We start from the raw sequence: 17,248 nt of genomic DNA, 5'->3' as shown, positions 1-17,248 counted from the left end.
TAAATTATGAAAAAATATTTGTAGCGGTTCTTCGACCTCTCTCTTGCTATGCGAAAGTTTGAAGTTTTTTTAGGGTATCGTTACCGTAAAAGACAAGGTACACTACTGCTACATTTAACCAATAAGAATACCCCAAACAGAGTCCCGGAGTATTTTGACATGTTACGAAGCGTCAGGAAGGACGCCCGTCATTTTGATCAGCCCAATGCGATTTACAATGTTGATGAAACTGAGGTAGAAAGTGTCACAATTGAGCCTTGATGCTCTTTTGCAAATTTTAGTATATATAACTTCATTGAAATTTTAGGTAGCTTCTAAAGAATTTTTCAGGCAAGGCCAGCAAAGCAGAGAACCCGACGGTAACACTGTCAGCTGTTGCAGAAACAGCGCTATCTGGCTGGAAAGCTCCAGCTCACAGAAAGAAAAAAGAAACGTAAGAATGAACGACGATGAGGGTATTGTTTGAGCAACTATTGTATTGTCTGCAACGGCGATTGTTAGGACGAATATGGTAACGGGGTGAGTTTCAGGAATCCCGAAAGTGGTTTCATGATATTTGCTCCGTTGTTAATTAATGGAAGAAACATTGTGTCATTTCACTGTGACGTCTGCTTTGCTGAACCTACTCTGTATACACATATATTCTTTCCCGTGCTAAATTTTATGACTTTAACTGTTTCGTTCTCTATTTATTCTTCACGCAATCACACGAGTTCTTTCGTTGTTATGATTGGGATTTGTGCAATACTGCAAGCGAAACAACATTTACTGCTTTAACTTTATGGGCTATGCTATGATTGTCAGCTGCTCAATTCTACGGGGTAAGATGAACACAAAGTGAATTTTTTATTAGACCAGTATTCTTTTAAATATATCGTTTATTTTGATATTCTGAGAAGAAACCGAACACATTTTCAGTATTTTGATAAGATTCTATTACCAGCAGGTAAGTGTCTGACATATTCGATCATATGTCCATCTTCCCCAAGTTTTAGGGATATTTGACTATTTTATATATTTTTCACTAATCCGACACTAGATGGCTTTGTAATTACAGAGAGGTTTTGCGTGATAGGCATGTCAGTTACATTGAGATGAAAACGTGCTACAGGAAGCAAGTCGAATCTGTTTTATGGATGCGTCAATTGCGTAGCCGGATGTCACGTGATTATAGCTCCCACAACATAATGTCACGAACTATGATTCTTACGCACTGGTATAAATATTCAAAAAGTTAATGAGATTAACCTGTTATTTTACAGAGACGATATAGGCAATGATCTTAAAATGCACGCCAATTCTCGCCAAATTTATGTTGGGTAACTTCTGCACTGGAAAGACACTTGTCACAAAATAGAAAAACCACAAATAAAAAAATAAATATGACGAAAAACTAATTATCATGGGCGTCATCGCAAAGTCAATCGCTTTGAAATATCTCATTCGTAGCCCCGGAAACTATATTGAACAAAACGCTGCATCAATAATAACTGAATGCCATGAATGCCACGAACAGAAAGAAAAATTCAGAAGTGGGAAGCTTGGATGAGAATGACATGACTCCGGCTGTGGAAGTCAGAATATGGAAATGTGATTTTATATACTTTTGGTCCCAATGAGGAAACAAAAATCATTAAAATTTGGAGTCACATGGTCCACTCATGATTCAAAAAAAGGATTTATTTGGTCCCGAAAAGCATTAAAAGCTGGGGATAGCACATGCCTAATAACGATTTCGATGCCCAAAGTGTGAAGGAAATAAAATTTATGTTCGTGGCGAAAAAAATCATGTGGGGTATATTTGGGTCGACGCGCGCACCAGGGTTATTGACAACAACAACTTTCGCTCGTATTTAATAAGACAAGTACAGTCTATCCTGCCAATACTTAACTAAGTACTCTACGATCAACAAAGCGTAGGCACATTTTACTAAAAAGCATTAACATTTTTAAGTATAGATATGTGATAAATATTAACATCCATTATTTTAAATGTGAGAAGATTTGTCATGAATTTGGATGCCATATTTTGTTAGTTCATTATAATATCATTCAAGCATTACTCAATGCCAGTGAAGTGACGTTGCGGATATGATGATACGTCATACTCAATTCACTCACATTTCAATCCTATGCAGCTCAAGAACGTTGAGCGTCAGCACGCAGGATGCGCTTACCTTTTTCGACTGACTGTTTACGTGATGTATCTTATCTCACGCTTATTTGCGCGAAAACTTCAAACCTTCGAGTTATCAAGCAATCACGCGAAAAGGTTGGAGGTATAATTCTGCAAAAGTTGGGGAATCACTTGGTCGAACGGGATAGGAAAACAGAAATGTTACAATGAACCCACTAAATATTTTGGCAAGAAGAGAAGAGTGTTGGCAAGGTGTGGATATAAGAAATGCGCGGTAGTAGACATGAGGTTATGATAGTTAATCTATTACCACGCATTAATCACAAACCTTCTGCATATAAATCGATCTGACTCGTGCCTAAAAATTACTCAACTATGCGTGCAAGCTAACATTTGAGCATATTTGCTGAATGATATTCGAATTCAAATGTTTTAACTATGAGTTAGACCGACTCACACTGGAGTCTGTTATGTTATTTTTAAATTGGAAATCACTAGCTTTGTATTATTAAGCTGAGATTGGTGAATTTTTCTGGAAGTAGGCTACGTTGCCCGTCAAAATTGCTAAGTGTAAGAAAAAGGAATGATAAATCATCAGAGATTTGTCGATCAAGTTGTTTTCGGTTTGGTTTGTAGACAAAAGGTTCTATCGAAAACTGTCCTTCGATCGAATCATTTCATTGCAGTTATAATGCTTTCGAAATGACGTTTAGTTGTGATATTTGATAGCTCGTTGCAAATTTCATTCCCGGAAATTGAGTCAACTGCTGAATTTCGCATGGATTTCGTGCCCGATTGAAAATAATAACAGTATGGTCTGGTGGTGTTATTTAGTAATAAATACTAGGGAAGTAGCTAGCGCTTATTATTTGATATGAGTCAGAGCAAAGTAGAAATAGAATTGTAACACGACAAGCAAATTTCATTATCACGTTCATCTACGCAAGGATTTAGACAAACTAGGTTCTGAAGTCTTCGTTCATTCGACTTCTGTATTGAAAAACGCACGGTTTGTAATCTACTTCAAAATTGATGATTATTCTTGGTATATATATATGTCCCACTACATATAAGCACGTTCGAAAGAGATCATCACTTGTGAGATGAAACCCCGGTCGTGACTTCTTTATATACAAGCCTACTTTCTGTGAACAAAATTGTTCAAGTCAAGGAAGCATTGAATCGAAAGCAAGCCTGTATATACTGTAGTCACTTCAATTCTGGGAAAACCAAATTAACTCAATACGTATGAAAATAATGAAAAACAAAATTAAATAAGTGGTCACAATACTAGTGATATGGCAAGTATATATTACGAGTTTGTTGAACAGTAAATGCAGGAAAAACAGTATGCGCGAATACGACCAAGAGAGTTTCTATAGAAAATAGAATTTCAAACAGTATTCAGTTTTGAGAGAATATATTAACCCGTAAATTACCTTAGCAAAGAGAGCTGCCAAAATTAATATTACCTCTCAAATTCAGATCGTGCGTTATGTTTATTACGTCCTAAACTAAAATGTACTTCTCCTTTCGAATTATTTTGGTGATATTTGCTCTTCCTCTCAACCTATATGTACATTGTCTACAACCAGACGAACGATGTGAAAAAATTACGAAATGTAAGTAGCATAAGCTGATGAAGAAGCACTTTTCAGAACTTTGATCATTCATTTGTATTTCTGCAAAGTTAATTGCTTGCGTAAACTTCAAATTTTGGTAGATTGATCACTCTTCGGTAAAAAGCAAAAAAATATTTTCTATGCAAGCGCTTGATAATGCTGTGTATGCACCACATGAGCATTTCATATTCCAAAATCACACCTTCGAGGGTTGACGTCATTGAAATTTTACTTTTAGTTAATATAAAAAAAAATTAGGACCTATTTCTGGCTTTTCCCATCTATTGCGCACATTTAAAATGGTGTATGCTACGCACATGTCATCGTTTTTTATTCAACTTCTCAAAAAACAACTTTGGTAGTTATTGCAGTGCTGCATATCCTATCAATATCATATTATGTATAACGAATTGTTTGGTTGTTGGATAACTTATCCTTTTTTCAGCGACAAAAAATAATAATACAACTTTTACATTATAGCTCATCACAAAGCATGTGAGCTGTTTGATTATACTGAGGATCGTACTCTCTCTTGTTCTGCAACTGACGGCGTCATCACAGAAAAATCACAATGTCTGGGCAACGGATGTTGTTGGCATAATAACACTTGCTTCAAAAAACCTGGTTTGTGGTTATTAAATTAGCTGTATTTATATAAATGTTACAGCAAATGCCAATCACCGTACTGGTGCAGAGGTACGGTTTCACGAATACTCTATACTCGCCAAGTTAGTAACTCAGAAGATTATGGTCGATAGTCTGATGACACAAGTTGGGGAGTATATTATCCAGCATAAACTCACGATTTAGTTAAATGTAGAAAAACGAAAACACGACAAACCTTAACAGCAGACCGACTAAAGATGAAACAATCTCATAATGGGTCACGTGACAGTGGTGCTCGGAGTCAGGGGTGAATAATAAAATCTACTCGGTTGGAAAATATATAAGTCGAAACCATGACTATGACTTCACACACTTTTGTATACGGCCGTAAGATAGTATTAACAAATAAAACAATAAAACTGGGTGGGATGTCATTTTTCATTTTCTTTCTTCCAAATGAGGCTGTTTGTCGTTTGGGCTATGAAAAATCACACTTCGTTTGATATTGCACTTCATCGTAATTTGTAACTTATTTTCAGTGAAATGCTATCTGGATTTTCGAAAAGAACGCTGCAACATACGAAGAGGAATATCAGCATCTGGAATTTATGAAGGTTATTCAATTAACGGAAGTCATTGCTTCATTGACAATCTTCAGTCCATTTTTGAATCTCTTTCAAATGTATTCGCGGGAGCAGTTTCACATTATGGAGTAAGAATCGTAGGAGAATACGGATGGAACAAATCCTGTGTATCTTGGATAGAGACTAATTCAACAGGATATTCTGATGGTAGTATAATGTATTTTGTTCCTTAAAATGACCATATCAAGTATTGTTAGCATTCAAGTCAACGTGTAAAAATTGTATTGATAATGATTCAGTTTTTGTCTATATTTCAAGTATCCGTATTATGATGTTGTTCCAATATATTGTCTTCTTCTCTATATCGTTTTTAACCAATTAACAGGTATTCAATTACTTAGAGGCTATTGATGTAAGTAAAACTTTAAGTTCCCTTCTAGGATTAAATGGATTGACGACTACTCAATTGTAGTTATCAACATATATATCTCTGTCGTGACTAAGATATCAATGAATAGGGTGTAGAAATAGTTAAAAATAAAAATCTGTTGGAAAAAGCTAGATGAAACGAAATTCAACAACTATTCAATTCTAGGAAACTGTACTGTTGAATTCCACGAAGGAAAATACGATCCATTGGATGGAATAATCAGATCAGACAAATGTGTGATAGAAGTTAGAAACAGATTTTACACATTTGATGTTGGTGTTTCGAATTCGTGTATTTGTCACATGGACGCTTGGCTCGAAAGTAAATCAGGTATATAGATGACAAATTTCCAACTTTTCCGAAATGTGCCGGAACCAACCAATGCGTTGTGCAAATGAGAATTGAAAGATAAGATTTCAGTATTGTCATAATGGGCAGAAATCATCACTAAACAAACAGTTATTATGCTACAATAAATAAAAGATGCGCCCTTTGGAGCCACTTTTAAATCCGGTCTTTGTAATAACCTCCCATTTACAAAATGTCTAGAAAAACTTTCGATTTCAAATACCATTCGGCAATACGTTGAAAAAGAAGAATCTCGAAGCAGCTGCGCACAAATTCTGGGTAGACTGGTGCGAGACTCGTGGAAAAATCGTCTGGATATTGTTAACAATGCGGAAGTTGGGGTTGTTGTCAATGCACTTCTAAATATAACTAATGAAAAGGTTTGATAATGTTACATTTATTAACCAAATTAGTTGGACCTACCGGTAATAGTGTCTGAGGTTGTCCCATCTAGATGGGATACATTTTCTAAGCTGTGTCAAAAAATCCACTCATTTCAAACATAGTAATTCACCAAGTGAATATTTGTTAGGCTGTTGTTCAGGACATACAATAATTAAGGATAGGCGTTGAAAAAATATTTATTCCGTATGCAAGGATTGTGGTTTAAATTATATATATCCAATCGTCTCTTTTTCAAAATGTCTTCTTCGAAAAATTAGTTATTTCGCTGTGATTAGAATTGAGAGTATTTTCGACATTAATAGGTTACTACAAATGACGCTGCCATACTACTGGATACATCCGAACAGTTGTCGAAATATAAATTTTATGAAGGTCTTGAAAACGACTCAGCAAACTTTCTCATACAGGTAAAAGTTAACTCAAAATGATTTTAAAACTTTTCCAATGAAATGCTGGGTCTGTCGAGTAACGGCTTCCCGACTGTGTAATTCCCACGTCCATTTTCTTATTTATTTAAAAAAAAAATTGAAGTAGTACGTGATAAAAATGAGCTAAAATAATTTGTTACAGTCTAGTACCAAAATTTTGAGCAATTTGATGAAAACGGTAACATCGGAAGAAGATGAAGAAACACCCCAAAAACGATCATTAGAACCTTCTGGTAGGTATTTATATTTTTTTTTTAGTTTCCACATTTTCATAGCATTCACATATGAAGTACTGAACGCGTAGCAATTTTCGGTGTATCGAAGAATTCTTTGTGTAACATAAATGGGGCATTTCCAATTGCGATGGTTTACTTTCTGACTCACTTGTTCGTTACTCATGTTGAATATTGAATTGGGCGGCACTAAGTTGAAAGCTATTCTAAAATCTAAATATGGCATTGATTACTAAATGAGTATGGTGCCTAAATTAAATTTGCTTTTTTATTCATATGAGAAAAGCGGATGATTTTTATTTTAAACTGTTATTTAGAGCAAAGTAATTGAATGTCACATGCCATCATACCACACAATATGACTTTTTTGTGAATAATATACTAGACTCACATTTTAATGTTTAATTCTATTTATCCCGCCTACGATGAGTGAGTGATAAATATTACAAACTTAGACTTAGACCGAAAAAAAAATTCTGGTCACACAGCGGAGGCGAATTTTCAAGTTTAGATACTATATTAAGTAAATTAATTGTGTTTCTGTAATATTGTTAACCTCTGAACAAATATTTTTGTCGATTATGAGAAAAAAGCAAACGCGAATTGACTTTATAAAGTTGTTCGACTCTGTCCAAGGAACGAGCTAATATAAGAAAATCTCTTAAAGCCAACTCATGACGAACAATGTATATATTGAGTAGTCGTTTTCATAACAGTAACGGTCGGCAGTTCGCGCTTCCCTGTACTATAGCATTTGAATAAATTGACAAGGCTTAAAATCGTTATAAAAATTGATCTATTCAAAATTTTATATTTTTGATGTCCTATTTTTTTGTGTCATTCATGGCAATATCTTTATGGGCCTTCTACAGCGTTACAAGACGTTCCAGCAGATTTGACATCATATCGTCATTCGTCGACTAAATTACAGTGGAAAATTATGGAAAATTTAGAAGGAATTACTGATAATGCTGCTTCTCTAATTAACTTGGATAACTACGAATCAAGTGAGAATATTTAATGACATTATTCACGAATTTTAAAGCATAATTGCAAATGCTTCAACTAAACTACAAACTACATCAATAAATTTCATTACGGACTATGTTATTAATTTGGAATGTTGATGTTTCTTGACTTCTTCGAAACAAAACAAAAAATGATATTGCATATGAATGGCAACTGGAACCATATGTCTATACCTACTCCCGACTTGCATTTATTTTACTAATAATAACGAATATGCATATTTTAAATTATATTCATTTAATGAAAAGTTATTAAAGCATTCGCCCGTAACAAGGTACTGTGCTCCAGTTGTTTGGAAATGTAATTTCATCACTCGGAAATTACGCGCACTATAATTGATGGGCTAGTTCTGAATAGAATATTAATATAAAAGTGATCAATATTCACTGTTTGCAACTTCACACAGACTATATCGTAAGCGCTAGAGAAGAAACTGTTAGCTTACAAGTTGCTATAGCTAAGCCTGCATATTTACATGAACTGGAAAATATTCCGCACGAAGTTGAAGACAAAACGACATCAATATTTCAACAAAATGCACGTGTGACAGATCTCACGGATTATGAAAAAGGTATTTTCAATCATAAAACATCGAATTTGACAATTTAGATATATATATATTCCTCTTTATGCCTATTTTGGATTTCTTTATTGCTCTCCCACGACGCATAAATACTCTGTTTCGGTCATTTTTTCAATCTTGAAAGCGTCCATTAGGTTATGTTACGTGAGACTCGCACTCTGGCTTTTGCAGTTTGCACAGTTAAATAATGTGCGCTTAAATATGTATTACAATAATACTAAATAAATAAACAACATTAACAGCTCACCGACTGTTAATAACAAAATTATTCCCTGAGCAGGAATTCATCCTGGCGGAAAAACGCTAAGTGTAAGAGAGTTAAGAAAAGAAGCATCAGTATGAGCATCTTTCTAGCACAGTATTTTTAAAGAAGAAAAATTGTAGGACGTTTCACCATTATACTCATGGCGTGATATATCTCGAAATACATTATAGTATACTTAAAATTAATTTTCATTTTTTAGACGACGATAATGGGAATCTGGCGGTGATCACAATATTTTATGACCTGCCGGAGAAAAGTGAAAACAAGTCAGCAATAAACAGGTAACAAGATAAACAAATATCGGAGAATGATGAAATCTTCCAAATTTTTGACAATTTGCGATCCGTTCCTGCATTGGCCATGACGTATGCATGCGGAAGTAGCGTTAATGAAACAATGATACGATTTGACCTTATTTACCCCAGGAAACAATAACGTATGAAAAGCAGAATTTTTATGTATTAGGGAAGTGTTTCCCAACCGGGGAGGAAATCTTTCAAATGAAAATTTTTTTTGGTTTTCGAAGAGAAAATACAGAAATAATATTTTTTTATTCGGTTTAGTATTGTTTAGTTATTTAATAATACATATTTATGTAAATGTTATTGATTATCTAAACTGTGCTGAAGTTGTGCGATGTCAAACTAGCTAAGGGTCGTTGAAGGTTATAGAAATAATGGAGAAACATAAATTTTATGCATGAATTGCACAATATTAGCCGAATAAAGCAATACTCCGAAAAGATTGGGAACCGCTGCTTTAGGGTGGTTTATTCCGACTGCTCGCCCTGCATTGATTGCCAAAGTAAGGCCCAAATAATCTGATCTAACTTAACTAAAATATAAATTTGATCTATATAAATTATCAAATTTTAGAGCCAGTGACATTCTCGCGATCAATGTGAGATCAATGAAAGATGGAATTATAAAAGAAAAATCTCGCTCTGTAGAATTCACATTGAAGAAATCTAGCAATTCATGCAACGGTACATGCGAAGATGTATGCGTGTACGCTGAACAAAATGGAACAATGTATACGTAAGTCTAATTTTTTTTGGTAAAATTAAAAAAATCCTAAATGAATTGTTGTGTAATTCATAAGCCATTCAGCTTATTTATAATTCATGCAGCAACTCCGTAACTTTTTTCTTAGCTCAATATGTCCGATATGGTTCCATTACATTTGAACCCACGTACATTTGAACCCATGACAATTGCACCTGTATGCTATTGCACCAATGGAATTTTTTTTGTTTCACGGATAGTTAAACCCATACTAACCCTAACCCATGGGTTTTAGCACCCGCATATAGATTGAACCCGTGGATATACGCATGGGTTCAAATGTACATGGGTTCAAATGTACGGTCACCGTCCGATATAGCCTTCACACTTTCCCAATGTCTCCTGTTCGTATTTCTTGCATATTACGTTATATTCTTATTGGATAATTTTAAAAAGCTACGAATTTTCTCTATTTCTCTAGAGTCTAAAATTGGATGATGTCATTATAAATATAAGACGCCATTTCATCTACATATAGCTCCCCCAAAAAATTATGCGTTACTTACTCATGTTTCGTGTTTGCCTGGCCTTCAAAGTTGGTCACATGAGAATGAGTGAGTCGTTTACAATGGCTACAGGAAGAAAAATAATGTAAAAAGTGAATAATAATAAAATTAAAATCAAGTATTTTCGAAATTTTGTTAGAGAAAAATGGAGCGATTATGGATGCCACGTAAATCGATCAGAAGAAAACTACACAATCTGTCATTGCAATCATACAACACATTTTGCTGTTCTTTTGCAACCATATCGTGGATCGGAGGGCGGTAAAGATGAGGTATATATATATATATATATATATAAACGTTCTGTGGATATCATTCAATTTTCAATAAGGATGCGTGGAAACTAAACACACTGAATATTTTACATGGAATTGGTGATCAGATATGGCATATATGATTGTTTAAGATAAATTCTTTATACAGGAAATTCTTTATTTTTTACCATCAAAATCGAAGCATAGGCATATAGGGGTGTGCTTGATGAGGGAAAATATGCCACACTAAATAGCTTAGCGGGTGAGTGTGGCCCGCGGGCCCTTGTTTACTCTTTGTTTATTGGAGCGTAATTCGATATCTTAACTTCCCTGTTAGGCAAATTCTTGGTTATAGCAATAAAATTCATCAAATGATTAGATTATGATTGCGGTAAAACGAATGTAAAGTCATACAAACAACTTTACAATAGTGAGCTTTCTTTTAGTGAATTATAAGTGCCCTAATGTTTTTATACTTTTTTTAGTTTTCGAAGAACGACATTCAAAATCTGGAACTGATATCCATATGCTTAGGAAGCATATCAGTAGCAGCGTTGGCAGCAACAATAATTGTGTTTATCGTATACAGGTTCGATTTCATATTATATATATATATTATACTCGATCAATATTAAAATATTACTTTGGCTTATTTTCACAAACAGCGTATAGTATTATATAAATAAAGTAAATTCAATCAGAAAGGAAAATAACTGAAGTGAAATTGCACTTATTTGTGCACAAATACAATTGTATATACAACTATTGATATAAGCTAATAAATCAATAATTAGAATTGGTAAATCAAACGGATTTCTAGATCATGGGTCAGAAAAAGTTTTCACTTAGGATTTAAAACTGGAATTTTTTTCTTGCCGATCTTCAACACGTTTTATTCAACTTGTTAATCTATCTTCATATCGGCAGCAATTTCGAATGTTCGCTCTTGATTAACAATGAATATGCATTGCGGCATCATTCCGTTTCGAACTTGCATTTTTTTTTATCCGAGGATGTCAAAATCAATCAAGTAGGCCTTTTTTCATTTACCACCCGATATACGTTTCAAATCATTTTAATCTGAAGACTATGGAGCACGCTAACCAAATGGGTAGCCTAGTACCGCGGCTGGTGTGTCGAGTCCTGCTCTAGATTGAAATTTACTCATATTTTTAGGCGCATCCTTTTGAAAGATCGCATGCTGATTCATCTACATCTTGTCATAGCACTGTTTTGTGGATATATTTCATTTCTGGCCGGTTCAATGTTCAGTGATCGATACTTTGTGAGTTAAAATTTTGCTCCGTTATATTCGAATAGGAGTAATGATCGTAAAATACTGCCAGTAACCTCAAAATCTTAAAATGAATAAAATTAATTTTAAAATAAAAAAAGGGGTTTTCTAGTTCTAATTTCCAAGATTATTGCACTTCTCCCGTGTAAAATTAAGTTTAATATAAAAGTTTCGCATTTATAAACGGCAATGACCTATGTTATAGAAATATACTTTATGTCATCGGTAACTGTCGGGCTTAAATAGAATCTATATATATATTCACTGTATGTGAGGCACCCTCTATCAGTTGCCTGACTATATAAGAGTAGATGGTTTTTCCTGGTGTGCATTGAATACTATTAATAGTAGTTGCCATAAAATAGTGTTTATCAAACACGGAAGCATTTTGATTCACATGCAAATCGTTGAATGGTTCTCAAAATGATACAAGTAGTTGAAATTGAATGAGTCTATGAACTTCCACCTCCCCTCTGCTTGGCAACTATACAAAACAATAAAATAGCAGTAAACGAGTGACAGCAACGAAACTACCTGGTAAAAAATAGAAGTGATTTTGAAATTTTTATTTCTATTTCAGAATAAACCAATTCCTTGTTTCGCCTTTGCGATCGCATCTCATTTCTTCTTCCTGTCGGTATTCTTCTGGTCACTGATGGAAGGTGTCTATCTATTTTACAAAGTCGTGATGGTATTTTCCCATAAATGGGCAGAACTGAGCGCAAAATACGCGCCAGTTATAGGATGGGTTTGTCCGGCTGTAATCGTTGCTATATCTGTCGGGGTTTCTCGGATCCTGGTTACATCTGATAAGATAGAGGTATCATTTTAGTTTTTAACATGATTCTTTTTAGTGTCTCTCTAGTACCTTTGCTAAAAAATCATTTTCTCTAGTTTCCAAGCGAGTTCTTGTGACGTCAATTTAAAATAATATTTTAAAAAAATCGTTTTGTGTTGAATGAGAAAAATGTCCCTTACAACGGATATCATTATGGCACCATACAGCATCAAATACTGAAAGAATCAAATCGAGAAATAAAAATAAATAAATATATATATATATATACCATTCAAAATAATAATTGTATATATATATATATGCGGTGTGTTCGTCAAAGCAGTAATTTACATTCAAATGAAATCGTTTGTGGCTTGCTCAATACTTTTAGAAGTTCCTCACAATTTAATATAAATATTTTCGACTTCTCCCGTATGTCGTAGCAGTTGAAACAGAACTTTTAAATTGAATCTATTCTCTTCTCAGAATTATGACAACTATTATAACATTCACACTTGCTTTCTCCAACAATCACATGGAATGCTATGGTCATTTATGGGACCAATTCTTGTAATTATTTTGGTAAGTTCCGATTTGATACTCACAACTTTACTTGGGGGACTTACTCACAGATAACGTTTTAAGACAACAAATTCTTACAGTGCGATCTTTATCGGAAATACAGAGTAAGAAAAAAAGTGAATTTTTCGTTTCTTTTTTGTATTTCAGATCAACAGCGTGATTTTGACCAAAGTAATTTTTGTGATATTTCGTTCTTCATTATCATCGACGAAAAATGCAAAAGCATCAGATAGAGAGAAAATGTCTCAATCACTAAGGTATATTTTGCTAGAACGATACACATTTTTCATATATATATAACCCGGGAATGGGAAATGCAATAAGGCGGATTACTCATATGGAGCACTACTTCCTCCAGTTAGCAGACCAGTCTGGACATAACAACATCTAGCCAGTCGATCGTTTTAATAAACATGTGTAAAAAACCTTGTCGCTGGGGGACAAAGGGACATATTTAAGATAACCCTTCAAAGTGCATTTCAACCGACACGTACCTAACGTGAATTATAGACTCAAAACAGACATTCAGAATTGTTTCTTTTAAAGCGTGAGCCAAATTAGAATCGTTTTGTTTTACATAAGACATCGATTTTCGATCATTCTAGAATTAACAAGCTTCTTACATTCCAGAAACGCAACTAGAGGAGCCCTTATTTTGATGCCGATCCTCGGGATACCTTGGATAGTCAACGTATTTGTAGAGTTGGATGATTCAAGTCATAAAGCTGTTGTCAGTGCTTATGTCCACGTTGTTTTGATGGGATTACAGGTGAAATCCGGTCATGAATACAAAATCTTTTTCCAACCGGCTATTTTTACCATATAATATATATATATGAAGCTTCTTATATAATAGTACAAGTGAAAAACTCAATGCGAATATTCCCAAAGTCAGGGCAACGCACAACAAACGTTGCCGCCACTGCAATAAACGAACGATCTTCGTTGCGTAAGGGCTCACAGAAATCGGCCATAGGAAAACCCACTTGGTGGCACAATATCACTCAAGTACACTTCAAGTTTATGAGAAACAACAACAGGTCACGAGAAACTAAATCCAAAAACATTTACCTTTATTTGGAGATTTTAATCAACCATAGCTTTACTTTATATCCAATAATGATATGTCACATATCTTCTATAAATGTAACTGCATAAATAACCTCATTTTTTCAATTACAGGGATTGGGAATATTTTTGTTTTACTGCGTATTCAACACAGACGTTCGCAATGCCTATAGACTTTCAGCTGAGAGGAGGAAATCAGTAGCATCTATTGTAAGTGGATTTCAATTCATACATTCTGATTTTTATTGTACCATACTTGTTTTCTGGTTGACGAAACAATTAATCTCTCTCTCTTTCAACTGGTTGAACTATTGAATGGAAAACTTATCAAGCAGTAAAACTATTCATTTCCCCCTCCTGTGCGCTTTTTGCTTTCACTACTAGTCATGCTTTGTTCGATCTTTGTATTTGCAGCTATTTCAAGCCTGTCTGTAGGCTACTATATCACTTTATTTTTGTGCTCTTCGATCATTCTATGATGGCTAACATATTTTTAAGGCCCTATTTCATAACTATAAGGAGCACCCCCCTTGCATAGCACTCTTATTGAAATTTTCCGTGTTCAATATTTGCTAGCAAACTTATCAAAGAAATACATCTATGAAATCAATTTGGAATTTTTTTTAGTGATTTTGCAAATTTACACTTTATTTCCAATGTTCAAATCTTCATGCTGCCTTGGTAATTTTTTTATGTATTTGAAAGCAAGATGTTTCCCACAGCTATTTACTTATTTAGAAATACACAATCTAGAATTCCAGCCCCAGAGTTTGCTGCATTCAAATATTCAAAATCAACTTCATTTATATATATGATATGTGGGGTAAATTCTGGTGATTACTATAATTGGACGGAAGAGGTCGTCAGAAGTCTATTACATTTAATTTATCTACCTAAATTTTGTTATATTTTGTGTAAGTTGTCCACAGATCCCTTAAAGCATTGCCCGATTCTGAATCGTGTTTTTTGTATTCTTGTAATAATATTATTTATTTTTTTTTTGGTGGGCGGGCGCGTACTTTTACGTTTTTTAACTTTATTTTAAGTTATGCTCGCCTTCCAGGTATCTCTGCATTTTGTTTGTTTGTCCAGTTTTTGTGTTGTTTTTATGTCAGAGTACCGAAATAAATGATTGATTGATTGCGCTCTCACGTGCGTTGAAACGAGAACGCTTGGTGAGCACAAGCGTACCTCCTACGATTGAAAAATATCATACATGGCATTCAAATTTTTCATTATCCCTTTAGGCATTATGTCTTGTAATATCTTGATGCGCCTCTCATATGCTCATAATAAACTAAGTTTTTTTTGCTAGACAACGACAACTAAAAATCGAAAAAGGAGTCGAGCTCCATTGATCGCTTTATCCTCCAAGGAAAATTCTCCCGAGTTAATGAGGTTGGTACATACATTATTATAGCAGGATATAACTGATAACAGTACACAATTTTTACTGTCAAATGGGACGGTTTGTCAAAAACCTAATTTCAATAGACAGTTCCATTCAGCGCCAATGCGGAACAATGGGAATGCTTCACCATCGCGCGAAGGCAAAATGATGAATTGGGCCCTATATTATTGGTTACTTTTGATTGACATTTTTCGTTTGTTATAGACATAAATACAGTTTGTCCATTGCATCTACTGGAAGAACATCGACAGCCAGCACACAGGTTAGCAGCGATCCACCATCCCCCGAAGTTTGCGACACCCTGCCACCGGTTGCAGAGCATCCATGTTGAAACAGAAACTCACGACAGCAACGCAAATTGTTTTACTGCGTTTGAAGCACCGCAATACTTGAATATAACAGATCTTCGCCAGGCGTTGAACAAAGCATGTGTATTAAACCATTTTTCAAACAATTTTGAAATGATTACTTCCGAGTCATTACGCATCAACTGGGACTGTTCCCGGGGACATATAAACACAACGAATTATTTTTGAATTATCGTAAAAAGATCAAAGAAATCTCTTACAACGCAGTGAAAAATGATTTACATGAAATGATTTGAAAAGAAATTGGGTCAAACTGATAATCGCACCGCCGATTGTCTTGTGTTGATGACAATCACGTGCTATAAACTTTCTTCTCTTGATTATAGCGTTGGTCGTCTTCTATCCTCTATATAAATATAAAAATCCTGGTCTATACAAACTAACAAGAGCTTCCAGTCAATTCAGCAAAGTTGCCCAAACGCTGACGAAACCAAGAACCTCTTGCAAAACATGATCAGCATATTTTCGACTTTCCACGTCAACTGTTTTCACCTTTGCACTTTCGAAGTTTTAAATTTGTATTTTTATTTGTTTGAATGTCTGATATTCCTATTGCAGCATTTAAATAAATTGCACATATTTTGTATTTTACATGTTCCATCTGAGTTATCTTTCTTTACTTTTAAAGTAAATTTGCAATAAAATATCTTGACCATGTATTATTCTGCATATTATTTGTTTATTCATTGCATTGCAAATCTTATACCAACAGCTTTTACCCCCTGGAGTATCGGCTTGCATAGTGCCCTTTCAGGAGCAAAAATATCCTTTGGTCAGCCAAACCATCCAGGTCAGCAGTGTGCAAACTGCGACCCACAAGTAAAAATTGTGTGGAGAATGACAATTTTGAATGGTGTGTTGTCCGCGAAAAGAGTTTTTATTTTAGCTTAATCTGGTACGTGTGAGTAATTCAAATTCCTTTTCGTTGCAAAGCCTATACCTAAGTCCAATGTATTATCCATGCCTATGTTACAAATGCCTTAAAAGCAAACTTGTGCGAAGCATACAACCCATATCATAAGATCGGTGCTCCCGAAGTATGGAAACAAGATGGCGGACATCGGAACGTAACATGGGTAACAGGTTAGGGTTAGGCGATAATTTTTTTCCAATTTTCCTATTATCAGTTCGAAGACTAGCCAAGAGCCTCCCGTAGTATTTATACCGAAAATTATGGCCTAACCCTAACCTAGTACACATATTACATTCCGATGTCGGCCATCTTGGTTCGCATACTTCGGGAGCCCCATAAA

General features: G+C 34.7%; 1 protein-coding gene across 1 annotated transcript; it reads left to right on the top strand.

The window, feature by feature from the left end:
• The first annotated feature begins 3,616 nt into the window (after positions 1–3,616).
• LOC120339966 (uncharacterized) lies at positions 3,617–16,652 on the top strand. Its single transcript, XM_039408211.2, has 21 exons — positions 3,617–3,759; positions 4,240–4,383; positions 4,905–5,156; positions 5,545–5,709; positions 5,929–6,107; positions 6,435–6,539; positions 6,703–6,793; positions 7,666–7,800; positions 8,229–8,393; positions 8,870–8,951; positions 9,546–9,707; positions 10,380–10,512; positions 10,980–11,083; positions 11,671–11,779; positions 12,369–12,608; positions 13,053–13,148; positions 13,296–13,405; positions 13,779–13,917; positions 14,331–14,426; positions 15,532–15,614; positions 15,832–16,652. Exons 1-21 carry the CDS (start codon positions 3,657–3,659, stop codon positions 15,956–15,958), a joined length of 2,820 nt encoding a protein of 939 aa, XP_039264145.2. The 5' UTR covers positions 3,617–3,656; the 3' UTR covers positions 15,959–16,652.
• Positions 16,653–17,248: the final 596 nt, after the last annotated feature.

This window comes from Styela clava, chromosome 9 (genome assembly GCF_964204865.1).
Source record: "Styela clava chromosome 9, kaStyClav1.hap1.2, whole genome shotgun sequence".
NCBI classification, from domain to species: domain Eukaryota; kingdom Metazoa; phylum Chordata; class Ascidiacea; order Stolidobranchia; family Styelidae; genus Styela; species Styela clava.
This window is presented reverse-complemented; position numbering and strand designations above follow the sequence as displayed.